We start from the raw sequence: 25,899 nt of genomic DNA on the forward strand, positions 1-25,899 counted from the left end.
AAAATATATAGCCACTATTGTCTGCCGCGACAACAGGTCACACTCACCTTTACCCCACTTCCTGTCAGCCTGCGTTTGCTCCGCCCCTCTTTTTTAATTCGCAAAACATATCAGAATAAGTGTCTAAAATAAATACAAATAAATACATTACAAAAATATACAGTTGCAAATACATGTTATACATGGGTTACACATATTTACAAAGAAAGACGGTACACCGGGAGAGTTTTCAAAGCTTTAATAATAATAATACAGCTTTCATCCCAAACGATGGCTGTGACAGGGCAGTTAATAGTAGCAACATTCGAGCGCCGCTGGCGGCTGTTAGAAAAATTACATAAATTGGCCGCATCCCTGAATAAGCCGCAGGGTTGAAAGTTAGGGAAAAAAGTAGCGGCTTATAGTCCGGAATTTACGGTAGCTGTTTGAGTGGAGTAGCAGATGGATGCGCATGGGGGGAACCCGGTGATGGGGATTTGAATATGAAAATATGAAACTCCCACTTACAAGCATGATCTTGCCTTTACAAAATCAAGCAAGGGGAGCAATTCGTGAGCACTTCTTGTATTTTTTGATAACGGCAAACTTCCTGTTTTTGCTTCTACACTCAGTATCTCTGCAAGCCTTGGACCCATAGTGAAAACATATACTCAAACAAAAACACTATTGTAGTATATAAACATTGCAAAATATTTACAAAGCACACAAGATTCTGAACTGAATCATCATAAAGGCATTGTGGGACAGAGTTCGGCTAAAAGTATAACAGCATTTTCATGATGCTGTTATACAAACTAATAACAGAAAAGCATTTTATCTGAGGTGAACCAATAGGAGAGAGGTGTTTTAGAGAATTAATACGCACAAACAACACAAAGTTTGAAATGTATTCATTTCTAGGGAATACAAAAAAAATTCTCGTAACAGGGTCTGAAAAAAAAAATCTACACCACAAATTGAAAACTATGTAAGGCGGGATTGCCGTATCCCAGGGGTCTACTGTCCAAACCAGACAAGACTCAACTGGATGAAGAGAGAGAGGGGCATTGTGGGAAGGAGTTTAGCCAATAGCATATCAGCATTTACATGATACCATCACGTTAACCAAAAGCAGATGTTTTTTGCCATGGGAAATAATTTGTACTTAATGTTGTGAAGAGAGGCAGATTTTTTTTTTCACATTAATTCCCTGTTAGTCATGGGGTTTACGTTCCAAACATGTCCCGCGATAGTCAAAGCCACCAATGTAGAAATATTTACATGTTTATTAAATACTCTAATGTACTTTGAAACAGAAGAACATACCGAATTTACAGTCTCGTGCATTTGTTGAATAAATAGAAGTACTGTACCTTATAAACGTTTTTTTTTAAGACAAATAACCTCTGTACCGTCAAATCTAAAAATCATCATGCTGCATGTATTGCACTAGGATGATACGTTTTTATTTCAGTTGACACTTTGTCATAAGCCATCATGCATGTTATGGATATATACATATTTTTCCATGATCAAACATTTTGAAAATTGGACCGACAAGAAACCACATATGGGTCCAGACCAAGTTTAGCTGTCCAACTTTGTTGGCAATAGAAAGCATCTTCCTTTGCCTTCTAGCCCCGATTTGTGCATACGTAATGTAGGTTTGTCAAGCTGTTTTACGTCTGTGTAAAACTCAGACCGCAACATTAGTGACACATAGGCAGACACAGGCAGAAAAGGGGTGGGGTGGACTGTTCAGCCAATCAGAATGCAAAACACAATTTTTGAAGTAGCCAAACCACAATAAGTAAACAGCCATACGGCATAGTATTATTGTATTCCAACTGTAAAGTGAAATGGTTGTATGCAGTGTTGTGAATAACGCGTTATTTTTTCAGTAACGGGGTATTCTATCAAAACTTTATATTTCCGTTTCCATACATTTTTGTGCGTGTTTATGTACGTTTTGGTGTGTACTTACAGTCGTTTTGGGTGTATTTACGTACATTTTATGTGTTTAGGTACGTTTTATGTGTTTACGTACTTTATTGGGTGTGTTAACGTTTGTTTTTGTGCATGTAAACGTACATTTTTTACGTACAGTTTTTACGTACATTTTTTACGTACATTTTTAACGTACATTTTCGTCCGTGTTTATTTATGTTTTTGTGCGTGTTTACATCTGTTTTTGTGTGTGTGTTTACATACATTTTTGTGCGTGTTTATGTATGTTTTGGTGTGTATTTACATTTGTTTTGAGTGTATTTAGTTACATTTTCTGTGTTTTGGTACATTTTCTGTGTTTACGTACTTTATCGTTTTTGTGTCTGTTTTTGTGCATGTTTCCGTAATTTTTTTTGTGTGTTTAAGTCCATTTTTGTGCGTGTTTACGTCCGTTTTTGTGAGGGCGTTTACGTACGTTTTTGTGTGTATTTACGTTCATTTTATGTGTTCACGTGTGTTTTGTGTTTTTACGTATTTTATTGTGTGTGTGTTTATGTCCGTTTTTGTGGGTGTTTACGTACGTTTTTGTGCGCGCATTTACGTATGTTTTTGTGTGTATTCATTTACGTTTTTGTGTGTAGTTACATTCATTTTATGTGTTTACGTACGTTTTGTGTTTCTATGTACTTTATCGTGTGTGTGTGTTTTCGTCCATTTTTGTGCGTGATTTTTGTACATTTTTGTGAGTGTTTACATACTTTTCTTTGCGTGCATTTATGTTTTATTTAAGTTTTTGTGTGTATTATGTACATTTTTGTGATTACGTAAGTTTTTTTTGTGCTTGCGTACTTTATTGTTTGTGTTTACGTCTGTTTTTGTGCAAGTTTATGTACGTTTTTGCGCATGTTTATGTACGTTTTGGTGTGCGTTACGGAGGTTTCTTTGCATGCGTTTATCCAAGTTTTTGTATATATTATGTACATTTTTGTGTTACATACATTTTATTTGTTTACGTACGTTTTTTTGTGCTCACATACTTTTTTGTGTATGTCTACATCTGTTTTTTTGTGTGTTTACGTACATTTTTGCGTGTGTTTACGTACTTTTTTTTGTGCGTGATTATGTACATGCTGTTTGTTATTTTATCAAAATATATACTGTTTATTTTTATTGCATTTTAAGTGTGGGATAAATCTGTTGCTAGTGAGGTGCAATAGGTTGTATAACCTGTCTGCTCCGGAATTTCAAATTCCTTGACATACAACCTGTTTTTAAAGGAATATAAATAGTTACTATCCCTGGTAACTATTGACTTGTACTAAAGAGTAATTCAGTTACTCACTTAGTTACTTTTTAGAAGAAGTACCGAGGAACTATAAATAATTCCTTTTTTTCAATGTAACATGCCAAACACTGGTTGTAACTCGAAAGGCAGGCAAGCCATAACCTGGGGGTCTTCATTAAATAACCCCATGTTTTTGTTGTATTTTTTCCAAAGGGCGAGCAGTTGGCGTTGACCACCCAGACTCTCCAGGCAGAGCTGGACCGTCAATGTCGCGCTCTGGAAACTTCTCGCCGCCGTGAGGAGGAACTGGAGGCGGAGGCCCGCGAGGCCAGCCTGGAGGCCCAAACAGCGAGCCGGGCCCGAGACCAAGCGCTGCTGGACGTGTCTCGCTCGGAACAAGAAAAAGAAACGTACCAGGCGGAACTGGACAGACTTCAGAAAGAAGCCCGGCAGCGTGAAAGGGAGGCGGCCAGGCTCAGGCAGCAGCTGGAGAGCACCAACGTGGCACTGGAACATAGCAACCAGAGAGGGAGAAGCTTGGATGCTGATTACAGGTAAATCCTCATATAGGTTTAATTTGAAACTCCTAATACAGGGGTGTCCAGACTATTCCTAAAGCCGGACAGATTTGGTAAATTGAAAATAATGTTAGGGCCGACTAGTCAGCCTGGCATTCCTTGAACTTTAATAAATTCACCCATTCATTCAGTGTTCATTTTACCTCTGAAAAGTGATGAGTGGACTCGCATGCTCAAAAATCTATGGGTCCCAACAGAGACCTATGGGTCCCCAAAATTTAGTGTTATCGAGGTTGAAATTGTAAATCGGTGACGAATATATAATAAAAATCTATGTATTCATTCAGTTTTAATCATCAAATTCTTAATTCATTTTCTGCATCAAATTATTGTTGGTAATATACCGATTGAAGGGATAACCACAAACCTGTCTTTTTTTCATTTTCTCCTTTTATACTTCCTTTTTTTCTTAACTTCTTTATACAACATCATAATTCGTAATATAATGCATCGAAGCAAGTGAGCCGTTTGAGAGCCGGCTCTCTTGAATGAGTTGGGCTGAAAAATCCGGTTCTCTAAAAAGAGACGGACTTCCTTTCGCTACATCAAACTGCTCGCTTCGTTTGCAACGAAATAAAACGTTACCGAGATAGAGGCGAACTCTTTTGACTTGATTGATTTGCCGTTTGGTGATTGTCGGTGTATACCGGATGGTAACCATCATTGACAAATTTGCGTTTTTCCGTACAGATTTTCTTGTACGTCGGATGCGTCTTAAAATGCATCATAATTGACTTTTTAGATAGATAGATGGATAGATACTTTATTCATCCCCGTAGGGAAATTCACACTTCCAGCAGTCTACCCCGTTGTTTTTTTAACAGATGAACATGATGCCCTAGGGGTGCTTGTAGCGGAGTGGATGACGTCACGCCAGCCCAAAAGTTCGACATCCCTGCGGCAGATGGAAAACTTTTCTTTGTGAAAATCCAGGGATACACCACCTCGTGTTAGCAAGTCCGCCTCCTCTCTGATTCCCCCCGGCTTTCGTGTCTCTGTTTAGCGGCGTTGAAGCCGGATTGCTCCGGGTAGCTCCGGGTGGCTACACGTTAGCGTCCGGAATGCTAAACGTGAACCACGTTTCCGCAAAACACAGCAACTGCGCTCCCTGTGCGCTTCGATGTTTTCCACCAGCACTCGATGATCTTATTTGGTCGTGAGTTCGCATTTACCACGATTACGGATGGTACCGAAGACTAATAACGCCGCTAGCCGCTTCGCTAGCTCCGGCTCTTCTTCCACGATAGGCCCCTTCATCACGCCGGCACGAGAATTCTTCAGGGCAAGGAGTTGAAATTCCTTGAATACACGCATTTCTTGTGGGTTAAGACCCATGTCCATAGGATAGAAGTAATCCATAGTGTAGTTGTCAAAACGGGAAGAAAAAACACCGAAGATAGGAGCAGACAATAAAACAATAGGGCAGCTGCTGGAAAAGGCCGCCAAAAACGTACAGGTTGACAGGTATGTAGTAGCAAGCAGATAAAACAAAAAAATCTTGACGTTCATGTTTTTCTAGTTTACTTTAAAATACAACCCCGACCGCATTGTACCAACCAATGACCAGTTCTTGGCGTGTTTTTGCACGTAGGCGCGTGTGTCAACAGCTGTCCGAATCGAAGGAGCTGCGCAATCGCCTGGAGGATGTGCAGCGAGAGCTCGGCACTCGATTAAGCAGCCTGGAGGAGAGTAAACAGAAGCTGGAGGAGCAGTGCACACAAGCACAGGCCAAAATTCGGTCACTCTTGCAGGTATGTGCGCAAATGTTTGTGTACACGGCAGAGCTACTAAATCCAAAGCAATGCTATTTAATAAAATGACAATCAAGGGATTTGTGAAACTCTTTTGATTATGTTCAGCGGTGTCTGAAACTGCCATCTAGTAACGATATGTCAATTACCATGGTGGTACTTTAGGTTGTGTTTACTGAAGGATAAACTATTAAGTGTCTTTTTTGTGTGCACTCCGCATTGCGCAACGGCACCCTTGAGGGCTTTTCCTTCACATTAATGGACTCTTACCATTGCTTTTCCTCCGATGAAAGACACAAAGACATGGATATCTGATTATAGCAGTTTTTTGAAAATACATGAAATTAAATTCATTTTCTAGTGTGGGAAACGCCTCATCTCATCTCATCTCATCGCTTATCCTCAGTAGGGTAACGGGGCTGCTGGAGCCCATCCCAGCAATCATCGGGCAGTGGGCAGGGGACACCCTGAACTGGTTGCCAGCCAATCGCAGGGCACACAGGGACAGACAACTCACTCGCTCATTCACACCTAGGGACAATTTGGACCGGCCAATTCACCTGAAATGCATGTTTTTGGAAAGTGGGAGGAAACCGGAGTGCCCGGAGGAAACCCACGCAAGCACGGGGAGAACATACAAACTCCGCACAGGAAGTCTGGAGCTGGGAAACACGATAACCTGAATGTCTACTGTCAATTTCAGAGTGCCCCATGAAATGATTTCACGCCCCCAAGAACTTTTTGTGCATGTTTACGTCCGTTTTTGTGCTCGCGTTTTTATACGTTTTTGTGTGTATTCATTTATGTTTTTGTGTGTATTTACATTCATTTTTTGTGTTTACGTATGTTTTGTGTTTTTCCGTACTTTATTGTGTGTGTGTTTATGTCCGTTTTTGTGCGTGTTTACGTACGTTTTTGTGCGTGTTTACGTATGTTTTTGTGCGTCCTTAAGTGCATATATGTAAGTTTTTGTGTGTATTATGTACATTTTTGTGTTTACTTACGTTTTGCGTTTTTCCGTACTTTTTTGTGTGTGTTTATGTCCGTTTTTGTGCGTGTTTACGTACGTTTTTGTGCGTGTCTACGTACTTTTTTGTGCGTCCTTAAGTGCATATATGTTAGTTTTTGTGTGTATTATGTAAATTTTTGTGTTTACGTACGTTTTGTGTTTTTCCGTACTTTATTGTGTGTGTGTTTATGTCCGTTTTTGTGCGTGTTTACGTAAGTTTTTGTGCGTCCTTAAGTGCATATATGTAAGTTTTTGTGTGTATTATGTACATTTTTGTGTTTACGTACGTTTTGTGTTTTTCCATACTTTATTGTGTGTGTGTTTATGTCCGTTTTTGTGCGTGTTTACGTACCTTTTTGTGTGTGTTTACGTACGTTTCTTTAAGTGCCAATATGTAAGTTTGTGTGTGTATTATGTACATTTTTGTGTTTACATACTTTTTTGTGCTTGCGTACTTTATTGTTTGTGTTCATGTCTGTTTTTGTGCAAGTTTATGTACGTTTTTGTGTGTGTTTATATATGTTTTGGAGTGTGTTACAGAGGTTTCTTTGCATGCGTTTATCCAAGTTTTTTTTTTGTACATTTTTGTGTGCATTTATATAAATTTTATGTGCTTACGTACTTTATTGTTTGTGCTTACATCTGTTTTTGTGCAAGTTTACAGACGTTTTTGCACGTGTTTCCATATGTTTGGGTGCGTGTTTACGCAGGTTTCTTTGTATTCGTTTATCCAAGTTTTTGTGTATATTATGTACTTTTTTGTGTGTATTTACATAAATTGTATGTGTCTCTGTACGTTTTTTGTGCTCACGTACTTTTTTGTTTGTGTATATTCTCGTGCGTGTTTCCTTATGTGCGTGATTATGTACACAAAGACACAGAACTCGTTTGACTTGATTGATTTGCCGTTTTGTCATAGTCAGTGTATACCGGATGGTACCCATAATTAACAAATTTGCGTTTTTCCGCACAGATTTTCTTGTACACGTCTTAAAATGCATAATAAATGTACTTTGTACGGCAAAAAGGTAGAGGTTGACAGGTATATAGAATGGAGATTTATTTGAAAACAAAAGTCATAGATTATGATTTTACCGAGCTAAGGTTTGATGACTGCTGTCACTTTTTTATCAGGATCTCTCCAATGAGCAGTCTCGCTCTCACAGTCTTACATCGGAGGTCCAGCTTCTAAACCAGGAGCTCCAAAAAGCCGAAACTCAGCTAAAAGCTATGACGGACTCTCAAAACCTGCCATCGGGTGGAACAGAACTACGTGATCTCCAATTGGAATCGACCAGTGAGGGCCATTCTGCCGGGACGCCATTATCGACGCCGGATCAGGACAAAGGTCACAAACTTTCCATGTCGCTCCAAGACGCTAGCGGCGATACTGAAAGCAAGCTCACCAACAGGCTATCGGAGCTGGAAAAAGAGGTTCGTATTCGGATTTTATCGGGCGGCGCGAGTTTCCGATCGTATCAGCGGGACGTAATCGTTGTTTATGCGAGGAATAACGATCCGTGTTATGCGGAAAGTCTTTTGCCGGAGGGCTTCTTGACGACTCTCCACTTCTCCGCCGCTTTATTTCCAGATGCTTAATCTCCCCTCATCACTTTATAGAATGTCACCTCGGCAACTCTTCATCTCCCTTATCTCGGCCGCTTCTCCCTTCTGTTTCCCGACGTCCGAAAATATAACTTACGCCTCCAAGGTCAGGAATGGTGTTCATTTTTATTTGCGGGATTGGAAGGCAGCGAGGCGGGTGAAGTGAGGAATGATTGATGCTACAAGTTGTTGAAAAAGTTGTAATCCCTTCGGTCTCAAAGACTAACAGGTCGTGCCGAGGTTTTCCAAACAAACAACACACTCCGAAAACAAATAGAGTATGAGAAGAGCTTTTCTTCTTCTCCGCGTGATTCCATCAACATCCGGATGACTACAGAACTGCCTGAAGTATTTTATACATTTTACTATAAAATATTTTATATGATTAAATACAGGGTTGGGTAGGGTTACTTGATTACTTTCAAATACTTTTGGATTACTCCAATACCAAATATGCTAATAAAAGACACTAAATATGATAGAAAAGATGACTCACAACAGGTGGTAAGCTTTCTCTCCTGGCTTTGATCTCTTTGATCTCCGGCAAAACTAACATAAAATGCGACAGAAACAAAATGAAAATAAATCCAAACAGCTTGCTAACATCATTTTTGTTCCATGTGTTCCGTTACTGTCACGAGGAGACCGGACCAGAACGGAGGGAGGAGGCAGGAAGGGAGAACTCAATTGCGTTGACGATCAAAACTTTTATTTGGCAAAATAAAAGTCGTCCAAAACTCAGGGACATGACAGAACAAACAGGCTTTAACTAAAAACGTGCAAACACAGGTTTTTTCCGACTCAAACAAAACAGGACAGAGCAAAACAGAACGGGAAATGCAGACAGAAAATGCAAAACAGAAAATGCAATGAGCCAGCACCCGCAAAACCCAAAACCCCCCTTAAGAAGCAAACGCGCAAATTAAGCGATCTGCTTCAGCTGTTTCCCAGGGGGCGGGGCCAGCCGGTTGCCACGGCGACCACGCTGGACACGACAGTTACTCCCCAAGCCTGCACAAAATTTAGTCATTTTATTCATATTCAGTTTCTTTTGTCTTTTATTAGCATATTTGGTATTGGAGTAATCCAAAAGTAATTGAAAGTAATCAAGTTAAAGTAACCCTACCCAACCCTGATATTTAAATACAAGTTACATTTATCGAGTGCAATGAAGATTCTCACTGAGCGGGCTTCAGGTCACGGTGTTCCAAATTCTGAATGTTTTGGCTGGGGAATTTTGATAACAGGACTCTGACGAAGGACGTCAGGCATTGTTTTAATAAACGCTCGGTGTTGATTTGAGTTTCATCAGACATTGAGGCGTGGGGGCTTTCATTGGCACGCCCATGGGAGGAGCCGGCAGCCAGCTTGCGGAAAAAACGTGGGCAGAGGAAGAAAGGCGGAAGATCGAGAGAGGAGGCTTGACGGAGACTCGAGCGACGCTAATTCGTCTAATTCGGCCATATATTGGATGGAGTTCACTTAATTAAATTGTTTAAGAAATCAAATTTGCCCTGGTATGAAAATGTCAGGTATTCTTGTCCATCTTTTCCTATCAAGAAACGAGTCCGATTGTTAGGAGAATGTAGGTTGTGTTTGGTTAATGGAGTCAGATAACTAATTTGAACAATTTGGTAAACGATAAATTTTAATATTTGAATTCTTAACACGCCGAAACTAAGCATTTCCGTTTAGGTTTTTACCACAAGTAGTTTGGACACACTTACTTTGGGTCCTGTTGTACAAAACAAACCCAAAAAGTTGTAATACAGAAACTCCCCTACTTACGACGATTCGACTTACGCAAAGGGTAGATACGAACGTTTTTTCGGGATGTCGAAAGATTCCCGGACATTGCTGTAAGTTACATTTTGTATTGTGTGCACCTTTTTCCGACTACAGGACAGATAGTTCACCCAGCATCCACCCCGAAGAAAAGAAATTAGATTCCTCCTCCTAGTTCGAGTGTAAACATACTACTGTATATTGTATCTCCAGCGCGCTAAGAACGTTTTTATTGTTTCTCGTGGATCCATTCAATATGGTTGGTGTAAAGTGTAAAGAAGAGGCGAGCCATTTCTTTTTAAATGAAAGTGGAATAAGGAAGCTTGATGCGGTTGAAAAAATGGTTGGATTACTTTTTTCGATGTAGTACACTTAGTTAAATTGTCAATGAAATTAAATCTGCCCCAGTGTATAAATGTCGGCTTACCTGTTCATCTTTTACGTCAAGAAACGAGCGCGCATAACTTGTTGGGTGAATGTAGGTTGTGTTTGGTTAATGGAGTCAGATAAGTAATTCGAACAATTTGGTAAACAGTACATTTTGATATTAATTCCCAGGGTTGGGTAGGGTTACTTTAACTTGATTACTTTCAATTACCGTATTTTGCGCACTATAAGGCGCACCGGGTTATAGGGCGCACCCCAAAAAAATAGTTTTTGGTCCTATATTTGACATACATAAGACGCACCGGATTATAAGGCGCTACAATGGGAACGTCGACAAAACAGTCATAGTTCAGTCAAACTTATTACCCCCTTAACATTTCGAAAGCTTGCAAAGAAGCAAATACGTGTATTAGACACATGCGGATGCGGTGTCCGTACCATGTCATTCAAATGCATCGTTCCAAATATCATTCGGAAGGTTAAAGTCTTGGGATTCAAGAAATGCCAACCATTCCTTAGTTTCTACTTTCTTTTTCGCTCGCAACTTTACTGTGCATATGACAATAAACACTTGGAATTGAGTTTAATTTAAAAATAGACACTCCATTCCATCCATTATCTGCACCGCTTATCACAGAAACATAGAGTTCAGTCTGAAACAAGATACAGGGACAATGTAAAACCCGGAGTAGCTCACCGAAGTCGTTGTGTTCATAATAATGTGCCTCTTATATCCGTGAGGGTAGTAAATCCAGGAGAATAAAACATTTACAAATACAGAATAGAAAAAAATGCTTTCTCTATGCCGTCAGCCACGTGCTATACAAATTCATCTTTTTTGGCCAATTGCAGGCTTTGTTTCGCCATTTAAGCCAATGCCATCCTGTAAATGATAAAAAGGATCCGCCCCTTGACCTCCGAATAACTTTAGCCAATAGTGATCGATTCAAATGATGATTGACACATTGGTTAGCCAATGAAACGCCGGTAAATAAATCCCAGCATACACCACGGACTACTTTGCGTTCGGGGGGAAATCTAGTCGGCGGCTGCTGCATTAGTTGCAAGACTTTGCGACTTAATATTGATCCATATATAAGGTGCACTGTATTATAAGGCGCATGGTCAGCTTTTGAAAAAAATAAAGGCTTTTAGGTGCGCCTTATAGTGCGGAAAATACGGTACTTTTGGATTACTCCAATACCAAATATGTTAATAAAAGACAAAATAAACTAAATGTGAATAAAATGATGACTCACAACACGTGGTAAGCTTTCTCTCTTGGCTTTGATCTCTTTGATCTCCGGCAAAACTAACATAAAATGCGACAGAAACAATATGAAAATAAATCCAAACAGCTTGCCGACATCATTTTTGCCGTTCCATGTATTCCGTCACTCCCAAAGCCTGCACAAAATTGAGTCATTTTATTCATATTTAGTGTCTTTTGTCTTTTATTAGCATATTTGGTATTGGAGTAATCCAAAAGGAATTGAAAGTAATCAAGTTAAAGTAACCCTACCCAACAGGAGGCTGGGAATGGATGAATTGTTTTTCAGTTATTTCTAACGTGGAAGATTCATTCGAGACACGAGAAATTCTACATACCAGCTCAAGCCATGAACAAATTACCCTCCCATATAAAAGGGCCAGTGTATTTGAATATTTTGACCGAATTTGGAATATGTTTACAGCTATGTTTTATTCATCGAAATGTACCAAACCCAATTTGCCACCTGCCACTCACACAATAATTGGAGGATTTTGCAACTGTGAAGATCCCTATTTGCGATTCCGCGGCAATTACACCAAACAGACCTTGATCTCGGTTTTGAAGCCGGGTCATCGACACATGTAGCGGAATAATATCTCGGCGTGGGCGCGCAACCAGAAGCGGGCCCGGAAAACAAGACGGCGGCTACTTTGCCGTAGGAGGATGAAACGTTTACCTGGTACGCTCGCCTTTGTTTTGCTGACTCTGATCCCGTCTGCCTCAGAGAGCCGTGGCACTGGCAGGACAGGAGTCTTTGTTGTCGCGTCTGTCGGAGTCTCGGGAGACGTGCCGGCACCTGAGGGAGCAGCTGGAAGCGCTACGAAGACATTCAATCAGCCTGCAGGACTCGTGTACTCGACTGCAGGCGCTCAACACTCAGCTACAGGTGACACAACACACGAAACAACAGAGAGAAAATGGTGGTATCGTCACATATCAGCTAGGGACTTTCGAACCTTGGATTTCAACACTACTGAAAATAGAAAGAGTTGTATAAAAATGTATTCGGTTTACTGCACTATAGGCAGTGGTGGGTATTAACAATGTCAATTTACTCCGTTACATTTACTTGTGTAGGTTTTGGGAAATTTAGTAGTTCTAGGAGTATATTTAAAAAATGGTACTTTGACTTTGCTACATTAGCATACCTGTCGCACTCCAGGGCTCCATGCCCTTACAAACTGTCGTATTTTTTCTTACAAAATACAAAAAAATCTTACACCATATATTTTTTTTCAAACGTGTTTATTTATGTAGTTAAACATGTTATATTGTACATGTGTTTTTTTATATCATATATATTGTTAATTAACATTTTGTTGCGAGATACTGAGTTGCTCAACATGAATGAGCTTTATTATAATTTTTTTTTAAATTATGTAGCTGGGAGGTTCACCGTAGAAGGAAAAAACTACATGAAAATATAATTAGATAGAGATAGATAGAGAGAGAGAGAGGGAGAGAGAGAGAGAGAGAGAGAGAGAGAGAGAGAGAGAGAGAGAGAGATAGATCTAAAACATTGATAGATGGATAGGGAGAGAGAGAGAGAGAGAGAGGAGAGAGAGAGAGAGAGAGAGAGAGAGAGAGAGAGAGAGAGAGAGAGAGAGAGAGAGAGAGAGAGAGAGAGAGAGAGAGAGAGAAGATAGATAGATAGACAGACAGACAGACAGACAGACAGACAGACAGACAGACAGACAGACAGACAGACAGACAGACAGATAGATAGATAGATAGATAGATAGATAGATAGATAGATACTTTATTCATCCCCATAGGGAAACACACTTCCAGCAGTTTACCCCGTTGTTTATTAACAGATTAAGTAGAATAATACATTTTCTTATTCAAATTATGAATTAATTTTCTACATTAAATTATTGTTGGTAATATACTGATTAAAGGGATAACCACGAACCTGTCTTTTTTCATTTTCTCCTTTTATACTTCCTTTTTTTCTTAACTTCTTTATACAACATCATCATTCGTAATATAATGCATCAAAGCAAGTGAGCCGTTTGAGAGCCGGCTCACTTTAATGAGTCGAGCCGGAAAAGCCGCTTCTCTAAAAAGAGACGGACTTTCTTTTACTACATAACTACCACATGAAATCCGAGGCGGCAGACGCATGCGCACTGTAGCATCAAACCGCTCACTTCGTTTGCAACGAAAAAAAACAATACCGAGATAGAGGCTACCGCGGCGGACTCGTTTGACTTGATTGATTTGCCGTTTGGTGATAGTCGGTGTATACCGGATGGTACCCATAATTGACAAATTTGCGTTTTTCTGTACAGATTTTCTTGTACGTCGTACACGTCTTAAAATGCATAATAAACTTACTTTGTACGGCAAAAACGTACAGGTTGACAGGTACGCATTAGGCAACTTTAAGGTCATCACTTTGTCACTTAATAAATCCCCTCCACTTAAGTACGCGTCTGTCTGTCTCCGCTAAGGCGTATTTATTCTGATGCAGAACTCCTTCAGGCTCTGCCCAGTTTAACGTAGCAGCCTCGTCGCCTGACCCTATTCAGCTCTAGTGGGGGAATGGGGGGATTGTTTGCGGAGGAAACAGATCTAAAATGTCGCTTAGCAATACTGACTACACAGGAAAGGAGGATCACCCTGGCCTCTTATCAAAAGCTTGTCCCCCTTAAAAAGGGTGCCAAACACCAGGTACAATATGCAATATCTCCTTTGTTTAAGTTCATGGGCTAGCTTGTTGTTCTGCTTGAAAGGTATTGGGGCTTTAAATGTGCCACTTGGAGCTATACTCATCTCATCTCATCTCATTAGCCGTACCGCTTATCCTCATTAGGGTCGTGGGGGGGCTGGAGCCCATCCCAGCCATCTCCGGGCAGTGGGCAGGGGACACCCTGAACTGGTTGCCAGCCAGTCGCAAGGCACACAGGGACAGACAGCTCATTCGCTCATTCACACCTAGGGACAATTTAGACCGGCCAATTCACCTGAAATGCATGTTTTTGGAACGTGGGAGGAAACCGGAGTGCCCGGAGGAAACCTACGCAAGCACGGGGAGAACATACAAACTCCGCACAGGAAGTCTGTAGCTGGATTTGAACCCACGACAGGTTCCCGAGACATGAACTGTGCCGCACAAGCGCTAACCACTGCCCCGCCGTGCTGCCCGGAGCTATACTTTATACGTTAAACTATTTTCATTTTATTTTTGATTACTTGAATTTCCGTGGATTATTTTAATCTACTTTTGAATGAAATGTATTTTTGTTGATTGGATGGACTTTGATAATTTAATGATCTCATTGGTTGTTTAAAAAAAATCCAAAAATACGACAATGTTTCAATTACTCAGTACTTTTTTTCCCAAGTAACTTTTTACTTTTACTCAAGTAAGTATTTGGATGACTATTTTTACTTCTACTTGAGTAATATTGTTCTGAAGTAACAATACTTTTACTTAAGTAAAATCTTTGGCTACTCTACACGCCTCTGACTATCAGGCGCACCCCCAAAATATAGCCTTTTGTCATATCTTGTCATATATGAGGCGCACTGGACTATAAGGCGCTGTCATGATGATTGATTAATTTCACCTGTGCCCGCTCGTTTGGCACCAGCTGCTGCTGGTTACCTGATTGGTTTCCCGTCCTACTTAAGCTTTGTCCTTCCACCCGTCCGTTTCTGCTTTCCCTGTTTGTCTCCGGCTACGACCCGTTTTTTGACCCCGACCACATTTTGATCTACCGTCCCGGCTAACGACTCGTTTTTTTTTTTACCCCGACCACGTTCTGCTCTCACGTCCCAGCTAACGACCCGTTTTTTCCGTCTACTAAACTTTGATCTCCCACTCCGTAAGATCCACTTCTGCATTGGAAGGATGTTCCGATTCTGTGAGTGGCTTGCTTCCTGTTTCAGAGAGCACCGGATCGCGAGTGCAGCCTTTTCTCTTTATCTCAATAAACTTGTGATTAACGTTACGCATCTGGGTCCTACTTCCGTTCTGGTCGTGACAGGCGCATTGGATTTAAACTACAGTAAGAGCTAACGTAGATAAGAATAACCGTTTTTTTTCACACTTACTGTGTATACAGTGCCGTGAGTATTTGGCCCGTTCCTGATTTCTGTGGTTTTTGCATATTTATCACTCACAAAGGTTTCAGATCATCAAACCAATTTTAATACCACACAGAAACAACTCGGGCAGCACGGCGGGGCAGTGGTTAGCGCTTGTGCGGCACAGTTCATGTCATGGGAACCACCTGTCGTGGGTTCAAATACAGCTCCAGACTTCCTGTGCGGAGTTTGTATGTTCTCCCCGTGCTTGCGTGGGTTTCCTCCGGGCACTCCGGTTTCCTCCCACGTTCCAAAAACATGCATTTCAGGTGAATTGGCGGGTCCAAATTGTCCCTAGGTGTGAATGAGAGAATGAGTTGTCTGTCCCTGTGTGCCCTGCGATTTGCTGGCAACCAGTTCAGGGTGTCCCCTGCCCACTGCCCGGAGATGGCTGGGATGGGCTCCAGCCCCCCCGTGACCCTAATGAGGATAAGCGGTACGGCTAATGAGATGAGATGAGACAGAAACAACTCAAGGAAATACAAAATTCACTTTTGAAATGTTATGAGGCCCTATGTGAAAAAGTATTGTATATTCACGACCACAGGGTGCACCGTGTTAAAAGGCACAGTCTTCGAAGCTGATTCTATTTTTTTTTTCTCTATTTTTTCCCCATTCCCTGATGACCAAGCACGTGAAACATACGGCACACGGGCTGGAGTCGACCCGCCATGAATTTCAATTTATATAAAAAAAAGTAGCAAGTCTGAAGGTCATTTGTATCAAAAGTTATGATTTGTTGAAATAAATGCAAACAAACAACTCTCTCTGGACGCTAAAGGGTTGGAGAAGTTTGTATAGTGTGGTAAGTTGGTTCAGGTGTAAAACTGCAATTCCTCAAATGTTAAAAAAAAAACAGTTAACACATTCAATGTCAAACGTGAAAATCTTTTTTTGCCATTTTTTGAGAATAATTTTTTTTTAGAACAGATTCCTTGTCATCCGTCATTATAATATGTAGGGTAAGTTTCTAATGTAGGCTAATTAGAGGTAAGATCTTGGCCCCGAACCCGACCTGGCCTGAATTTTTTTTTTCCCTTCATGGAGGAACTAAACAGTATGCACTTACTTTTACTCACGTAATTATTCAGATAAAGAAAATGGTTACTAAGTCAACTAAGTTTTTCAGTTTAACTCAAAATCACTAAACCTAAATTAATGTCCCTCTTTGGTGTAAAAGACCTGCGGCTTCCTCCTTCCACCTCCCTCACGTCAGACGTAATTTCTCCTTCTTGCCAATAGCTTACAAGCTTTACAAACTGTCTTTCTGATTGTTGGCCAAATCTTTCACTATTTGCAGTTTGTAATAATTTGATTTTCTTTTCTGTGCCGTTTTGTTCAGTTTCTCTTTCGTTCGCCGCACGGTGCCGAGATGCGCATTTCGACAGTGCACACTTGATTTGAGGGACTCGGTCCCAAGTGAACCCCAAGCTGTGTAGTTCAGCCAAAACGCACAGTTTAGCGCTGGCTGAAGTACGCACGGCCAGAGGAAATCTTAGTGTTTTGGGACAAATTTAAGCTTCGGGATTATTCCCAGCTCGGTTATCAAATCAAGTTAATCCGTCCGGTTTGGGCGGGTTCGGTTTTTATACCCGCGACTCGGGTCGGGTCAGGCTGCATTTTTTTAGGCCCTATCTTACCTCTAAGGCTGATTGATTAAGCATGATACTGAAAATCAAAGCTAATTATTTGTTGACAGCCATTTTTTTTACTGGTCCGGCCCACCTCCGAAAAGAAAGTCTGGATCAGGTCCCAGAGCCAAACTGAGTTTGAGATCCCTTCTGTAGACTCCTCATTGCTAATAACTATACCAATATAGAAAATGAACACGGGGTCGGCAACCTATGACACGCGTGCCCGCAGTGGCACGCGAGCGTACGGCAAAATAATAATGATTTTTTTTTTTTAAAAACGCATTTACCTGAAATTGAGACATTTAGCTTTACGTTAGCGCCTTTCCTCCTCTACCTCGTGTGTAAGTGTATGTTTGAGCGTGGCGCCTCGCAGAGGAGAGCTCCGTGTTTTAACGCAGCCAACGAAACACCGGCGCGTGATAAATGAACAAATCATGACGGCTCCTCGAGCAAAAACATCTCGTTCTTTCCAGCCAGCGTATACAGACGAATGAGGCTTGGTGCAAAAAATGACCGTGCTGTTTTGTGCATTATGCCTGGAGAGCGTTGTACCTCACTCATCAAGTGTTTAACGTCATTACGGGACAAAATATGACTATGTGTGTGCGTGTATCCGTGTGTTTGTGTGCGTGTGTGCGCACGTGCCTTCTGCTTTGCTGCTGTTTTTTCAAGTTTTGATATTTTCTGCAACAAGATTTCATTGATGAATGGTATGCTAGCTGTCCATAGCACTTGTTTTTTGATTGTAGTTCATTGTTAATGAAGAATGGTTGATCCTGGTTAATTTTTGTGACAAAAAGTTGGAGTCCATGGATGACTACAGGCCTTTCCACTTGTTATTCACATTCATTTTTTAGTTGATGGATGAACAAGAATAGCGGATGATAAATTGGTCAGTTATACCAGTGTTTTTCAACCAGTGTGCCGGGGCACACTAGTGTGCCATGAGACTTTTTCTATTGTGCCGCTGGAATTTGCCCAATTTTATTATGATTCCTAAAAATCAGGCCATTATTCAGTATTTTTGCAATCTTCAGACAAGGAACTCTAATAGTCATCCATATCAGTAGGTGGCAGTCGATTTTTATATACTTTTTATGTACTTAATATCTGCTCTTGAGGTAGCACAGTACATTTAATAACTCAATTAGTTTAACAAAGAGGTTTAAGATTGCACTGTAAAAAATAAAAATATAAAACACATCATTCTTTAGAATGCTCTTCCCCCTGAGATCCTATCTGCAAAGTCAGTGAAAATGTTTAAATCTAAGCTTAAAACACACTTCTACTCTATAGTTATATGAATAACCTATACTTTTTGTGGACAATATCTCTGTATTATTTGTAACATCCTTTGCATTCTGGTAATCCTGAAAGGGGCATACCACATGTGCGGTCCCCTCTCAAGGTTTCTTCATTTTCCTCATGTTGAGGTTTTTGAGTTTTTCCTTGCCCTCATGTTGGTTCCAGATCAGGGGATGGTGTAATAATAGTCTGAAATAATAGTCTGTACAATAACCTGTGCAGCCCTTTGAGACTCTTTGTAATTAAGGGCTATACAAATAATGACTTGACTTGACTTTTAATGTACTAACTATCTGCGTATGATGTAGTACAGTGAAATATTTGACATAACTTCATTTTCATACATTTTCGAGGGACGGTGTGCCACGGAACTTTTTTATAAATAAAAGCGTACCTTGGTTCAAAAAGGGTTGAAAAACACTGAGTTATACGATTAAAATGTCTATACATGTTGTATATTTAAACTGGTGTAAAATTACAGCTCTCTTGGATATTAAAAAATGTTGTGAAATTTACACCGATCTACAAGGACATTTGAAAGTGGCACTCCACACCAAAAAGGGATGCTGACCCCTGAAATAAACAATTGGCTGGACTGATTGTCCACAACACAATTCTTTCATTGACACCATTAAATTAACACGATTACCGTTAACACTAGCACTAGGTGATGTAGCATTTTCGATTGCTGCCTTAAGGACAATAGCTGAGATCGTAGGGAAGAAAAACAAGTTAACAGCCTCCGCAAACACGGTTATGGATGTGAAGAGATCGAGATTGAGTGTGAGAGTGTGGGAAATCCCTCGGGTGGTTTGGCCCTACGGCGCCACAGAACTAAGGCACGATGCGCTTTAATAAAACACAAAGGGCCCTTTATTAGTCCCCTACAGGAGAACTTTGACAGTGACGCATTTGTTGAACATGCAACAAACAGGAAGGCGACACGGAGATCCGTGCGCAAACACCTTCTGGCAACGACACGAGATCTCACTCTGACTTCTTTTCGAGTACTTCTTGAATCGTTCACGTTGGCTCTTAGGGGAAAAACAAAATCAGTCTTCACTGCTCCTAACATGATTGCTTTTCGGAGGTAAAAATGGGGCCAAGATTTACAAACACCTATGATGATTGCTTTTCGGCTGCGGGAGGAAAAATGGATGTATGCGTTTTTATTTATTTAAAGAATAGAATTTATTGTTATCGAAACACGAAACGGTTGTCAAAAATTCCCATCCTGAATTGTAAAATAATCCCAAATAAGATAAAACACCACACTGCTTAAGTGCTGAAGGTGTCAGGAACCAGAACTGGATCAGGACCCAAACGCGTGATGTTCTCACACAAGCCTTTTATTTTACGGGAAATGGGGAGTCATGCACGTTAGACAGCGGTCTGGCGTAGAAAGACAGGAAACCAGAGACCGAGGGTGATTACTGCCCGAGTTGATATCGGACAGATGGGGTAGATACCGGACAGGACGGGACAGACAGGATAGATAAAGGAACAGGATATTAAAAATAAACAGGACAAACTAGACGGGAACAAAAACTGGAGAAAATAATAAACAGGACAAACATAGACGAAAACAAAACTGGAAACCGAAATTAAACAGGACAAAATAAACGGGAACAATACCGGACAGGATATACCAACAGGGAACAGGACCAAGTGAAAACAGAGGTTTGTTGACGAACTGACAAAGGGAGAGTGAGAGCACTGAGCTTAAATAGAAGGGAAGCCAATCCGTCAACAAGCCGCAGCTGGCGCCACACGGGCGCCACACGGGCGCCACACGGGCGGCCAATTGGGCCCATGGCAACCGTGACACTTAAGTGCTGAAAGCAGCTCGACAGCAGTGATAATAAAATAAGAGTAACACAATAGGAATACATTATATTTAAATAGAAATAGAAATAAAGGGCTGAACCATTACTTGTCATTTTTATACAATTCCTGTGTAAAAGCATGGTAACCAAAAACATCATTGTTTTGGAATTTTTTTCCCATGTTTTTTACTTATGTCAAAATAAAATTTATAGTACAAAATGAATAAGTTACAAAAATAATGACTTCGATGAAAAAAAAAATATGAACTCAACAAACAAATAAATTATGAAAAATGTACATAATCAGTAAAAAGCCGATCTGTTTGTCTCTCTCTCTCTCTCTCTCTCTCTCTCTCTCTCTCTCTCTCTCTCTCTCTATCTATCTATATATATATATATATATATATATATATATATATATATATATATATATATATATATATATATATATATATATATATATATGGAGCAGCACGGTGGCGCAGTGGTTAGCACGTGTGCGACACAGTTCTAAGGTCTTGGGAACCTCCTGTGCGGAGTTTGTATGTTCTCCCCGTGCTTGCGTAGGTTTCCTCTGGGCATTCTGGTTTCCTCCCACATTCCAAAGACATGCATTTCAGGTGGATTGGCCGGTCCAGATTGTCCCTAGGTGTGAATGGGCGAGCGAGTTGTCTGTCCCTGTGTGCCCTGGGATTGGCTGGCAACCTGTTCAGGGTGTCCCCTTCCCACTGCCCAATGATTGCTGGGATGGGCTCCAGCACCCCCGCAACCCTACTGAGGATGTTTCTCCCTCTCTCTCTTCCTTTCTCTCTCTCTTTGTCTATTTACCATCCCTAATGTTGTCATTTTTTTTGTCCTCCATAAAAAACACCCGCTACTGTAGTCCCCATCACTAGCCCCAAACTGGCGCAGATGGCTCTAATGGTCCCGCAGCAAGTAGTACTTCAGTCTTAGTGTACAAACAATCCCTCTCAGTGTCTCTTCACATAAGTATTTTTCTTGAAATTTCTCGTTGTGACAGCACTTGTAATTAGATTTGTAGGACTCTCGAAATTCAGGGTCAGCGATACTCTTTTGCAGCCTGGTATTCTCCGGTATAGTCTCCATTGACGGATACGAATTGAAGGACATGTTAGAACCATTTATACTGTTACTATCGCGTCACAATCAACACCAGACAAAAACACGAGGAAATATCACTCTGCTGTGACAAGTACTGATACCTGGTCTTGGTATTGTGACTCTTTCATGGTATCAGTTCTCAAAATGGTAGACAATACCCATATAGGCTGATTCCTTGAGGCTACCTAATACCGTAAATTCTGGACTATAAGCCGCTACTTTTTTCCCAAACTTTCAACCCTGTGGCTTTTTCAGTGATGCAGCCAATTTATGTAAATTTTCCAACAGTACAAGAGGTAAGATTTAGACTGCAACTTTTTAGCTTGTGCACAAATCAAATTAGCATAGACATATCTTCATCATGCAAATTGCAAAAAGAAAGGCACATGACGCAACATTCAAGCGAAACGCAATCGGGCAGTCCGATATAGAAGGAAACAGAGCTATCGCGCGTAAACTTTACTTTTCGAGCGTGATGCTAGCGTGTTTTTGAATAAGGGAGCGTGGGACGGCGTCTATATGACAAAGTCACTTTCCCAGACTAAAGGAAGATGACTTTGATGACGTCAGCTATAAGGAGGAAGATGAGGGGGGGGGGGGGGGGGGGTGGTTATTTTTTAAGGGTTATTGTCCTATTTTTTTTTATTCATTATCAATTATCTGTTATCGGTCAGTTCATAATACGCCACAAAGCCTAGGAGCCGGGACTCTTACTCTCAGCCAAAAGGCCAAGCTATGGTTCTAGCCTTAAAGCCCTGCTGCGATCATTGCGAATGCACCGTGCCCGGAGGTACTGCAATACCAGGCCGGTGTGTGGAGTGGACAGAGCAAGCTCTTATTCCATCTCCGGATTGCAAAAATCAACTTCATGTCGCAGAATACCGTGCTCACTACAAGTACGGCATGTTTTTTTAATAGATAGAATAGAATAGAATATACCTTTATTGTCATTGCTACAAATGGGCTAACATATTGTGACAACGAAATTGGGCATGACACTCCAGTTTTACACATTCATAGTGAGGTATGAGCAAGAAGATAAAGGAACAGAGAAGATAATGTTATAAGACAAGGGGGATAAGGCTATAGTTATAATTTACATGGTATTTACACAAGAAATGTCGGCATGTGGGATGTTACATACAGGGTTGTCGTGATAACGTTGGTATCGTAACGGTTGTGCAATATTGCATTTGGTGCAAAGTCATCATAGTGCAAAAATAGTCAGCATATGCATTGGTGCAAACATAGACATCTTAGTGCAGAAACAGGAAATGGTCAGACATTGTGCAATTTGAGCATTAAACGTAGTGCAGTCGGCATGTGCAAGAACAAGACATGAGTAACATTATATTCGTATGAGGTAGTGTTGGCATGAGTTTTCAGTTTTTTTTTTTTTTTTGTGCGGTGTCTGTTTGAGCAGTGAACAAGCATAGTGCAGACAGCATGTACGTGAATACCATTTACATACGTGTGAGGAAGTTTTTTGCAACAGTTTTCAGTTTTTTGTGCGGTGTCTGTTTAGGGTGGTAATGGCTGTGGGGAAGAAACTGTCTCTGAGTCTGTTCGTTTTTGCTTTGTGTGACCTGTAGCGCTTGCCGGAAGGCAGCAGGTCGAAGAGATGGTGGCCGGGGTGAGAAAAGTCCTTGATGATGTTTCCTGCTCTGCTAAGGTAGCGAGAGCAGGCAATGTTCTCCAGACTGGGCAGAGAGCAGCCGACGATTCTCTGGGCTGTTTTGATGATCCTCTGGAGCTTTTTCCTGTCTGCTGCTGTGCACCCAGCATACCACACCGTGATGCAGTATGTTAGGATGCTCTCCACTGTGGCTTTGTAGGAGGACACCTGCAGCTGCTGTTTTAGGTTATTTTTCCTGAGCAATCTCAGGAAGTGCAGTCGCTGCTGGGCCTTCCCTACCACCGCTCTGGTGTTTGCAGACCAGGAGAGGTCGTCGGAGATGTGCACGCCCAGGAATTTGAACGAGTGGACTCTCTCTACACAGTCTCCCTTTATGATGAGTGGCGCTGGATTCCTGCCATTCCTTCTGAAATCCAGAATCAGTTCTTTTGTTTTTGTGGTGTTCAATATGAGGTGGTTTTCCGAACACCACGTTGAAAGTGACTCAACCTCATCCCTGTATGCCGCCTCATCCCCTTCAGAGATGAGGCCGATCAAGGTGGTATCGTCAGCGAACTTAATGATAGTGTTTGTGGGGTGGGTCGGTGAGCAGTCGGAGCTGTAGAGGGTGAAAAGAAGGGGGCTCAGTGCACAACCTTGGGGGGAGCCAGTGTTCAGTGTTAGGGTGGGAGAGACGTGGGTACCGAGTTTCACCGACTGTGGGCGGTTGGAGAGGAAGTCCATTATCCAGTGGCAGATGGAGGGAGAGAGTCCTAGGTGTGCAAGTTTCTCCACCAGGATCTCCGGGATAATGGTGTTGAAGGCTGAGCTGAAGTCCAGGAAGAGCATTCTGGCGTAGCTCCCCCGGTGATCCAGGTGTTTCAGCACGGTGTGAAGTGCTGTGTTTATGGCGTCGTCAGTGGAACGGTTTGCCCTGTAGGCAAACTGGTGGGGGTCCAGTGTGAGTGGCAGGGAGTTTTTGATGTGCCGGGACACTAACCTCTCGAAGCACTTCATGACCACAGGCGTAAGAGCTACAGGCCTGTAGTCGTTGAGGCTTTCCACTGCTGACTTTTTGGGGATGGGAATGATGGTGGAGGTTTTGAGGCAAGGTGGGACGGTCGCCTGTGACAGGGACCGGTTGAAGATGGTGGTGAAGACCCCAGCCAGCGGATTGGAACAGTCCCTGAGTACCCTCCCTGGTACTCCATCCGGGCCAGTTGCCTTCCTGGGGTTTATGGTATTCAGCGCACGCCTAACTTCGTGCTCCTGAAATGTGAGGGAGTTGCTGCTGGTTGTTGGTGGGTGTGATGTGGCTGTTTGTGGCCTACCAGCTTCAAAGCGAGCGAAGAACTGATTAAGGTCCTCAGCTAGTGAAGCCTCAGCCTCAACAGTTGCCAGGTTGTGGCCTCTGAAGTTGGTGATGTGTTGGAGGCCCTGCCACATCCTCCTCGGGTCATTTCCAGCGAAGAGGTGCTCGATCCTCCTTGTGTAGGCTGCTTTTGCTTCCTTGATGCCTCTCTTCAGGTCAGCCCTGGCCACCCCGTAAAGAGCCTTGTCTCCAGACCTGAAGGCGGTGTTGCGGTGTTTGAGGAGGGTGCGCACCTCGCTGGACATCCAGGGTTTTTGGTTTGGGTAGTTTTTGATTTTTTTATATACTGTGACTTCATCCGTGCAGTAACGGATGTAAGATAAAACAGTGTCAGTGAATTTCTGGAGGCCATGGTGTTCAAATACCTCCCAGCAAGTTTGATCAAAACAGTCCTGCAGCTTGGAGAGGGCTCCCTCAGGCCACGTTTGTATTGTCCTCGTTACAGGTTTTGTTTTCCTTCGGATGGGGGTGTATGAGGGGGTAAGGGATAGGCATAGATGATCCGAATTTACTAGGTGGGGGAGGGGGGAAGCTTTGTATGCGTTTTTAAGGTTGCTGTAAACGCGGTCCAGAGTTTTTTCACCCCTTGTTGCACAGTTCACATGTTGATAGAATTTTGGAAGAACAGTCCTTAAACATGCCTTATTAAAGTCGCCAGCGATAATGAAAGCTCCGTCGGGGTGTGCAAGCTGTTGAATGTTTATGGCAGCGAGTAGAAAGTTTAGCGCTGTGCTAGCGTTAGCATCCGGAATGTAAACAGCTATCACAATGAGCACAGTTAGCTCTCGCGGTATATAGAATGGTCTACACGATACCGCCAGAAACTCTAGATCGGGCGAGCAGTGTGCATCAATAATTCTGCTGTTATTGCACCACGCATTATGTACGTAAATGCATAGTCCCCCACCTCTTTTTTTGCCGGAGTCTTCGTTGCGGTCGTATCGGTGTAGCGTGCGTCCTGCTAGCTGAACTGCAGCGTCGGGGATCCACGGGTCAAGCCATGACTCCGTGATCACAAAAATGTTGCTATTCCGTACGAAGTTGTTGGTAGCTATCCACAGCTCAAGCTCACTGATTTTGTGCACGATGGATCTGGCGTTGGTCAGGAAGATACTCGGAAGCGCTTGTCGGTGTGGTCGTCTTTTTAGCTTCTTCGCTAGGCCTCCCCGAGAGCCTCGTTTTTGTTTACGTTCCCTCCGCCGTCTCCGTCGCTTGTTGGGCGGGCAGGTAACCCAGGGAGATCCCGGTGGTCTTCGTATGTCCTTTGGGATGTTGTTGTTGGTGTTGTAATCGTGAAATGAGTCGAAATCTAATCTTTGACCCAGGTTAAT

General features: G+C 41.9%; 1 protein-coding gene and 1 pseudogene across 2 annotated transcripts in view; one reads left to right on the top strand and one right to left on the bottom strand.

Annotated features, from left to right (window-relative positions):
- Positions 1–25,899, top strand: part of ccdc88b (coiled-coil and HOOK domain protein 88B) — a 162,575-nt gene that overhangs the window by 80,039 nt on the left and 56,637 nt on the right. For both annotated transcript variants that reach the window (XM_088344141.1, XM_088344142.1), the window contains 4 exons: positions 3,425–3,765; positions 5,381–5,540; positions 7,684–7,983; positions 12,324–12,485. In XM_088344141.1, coding sequence (XP_088200267.1) covers positions 3,425–3,765; positions 5,381–5,540; positions 7,684–7,983; positions 12,324–12,485 — 963 coding nt within the window. The remainder of the gene's footprint in view (positions 1–3,424; positions 3,766–5,380; positions 5,541–7,683; positions 7,984–12,323; positions 12,486–25,899) is intronic.
- On the bottom strand, positions 22,350–22,503 carry LOC148360078 (U2 spliceosomal RNA; annotated as a pseudogene).

Source organism: Urocampus carinirostris, chromosome 9 (genome assembly GCF_059441175.1).
Source record: "Urocampus carinirostris isolate Australia breed hairy pipefish chromosome 9, RoL_Ucar_1.0, whole genome shotgun sequence".
Taxonomy (NCBI): Eukaryota; Metazoa; Chordata; class Actinopteri; order Syngnathiformes; family Syngnathidae; genus Urocampus; species Urocampus carinirostris.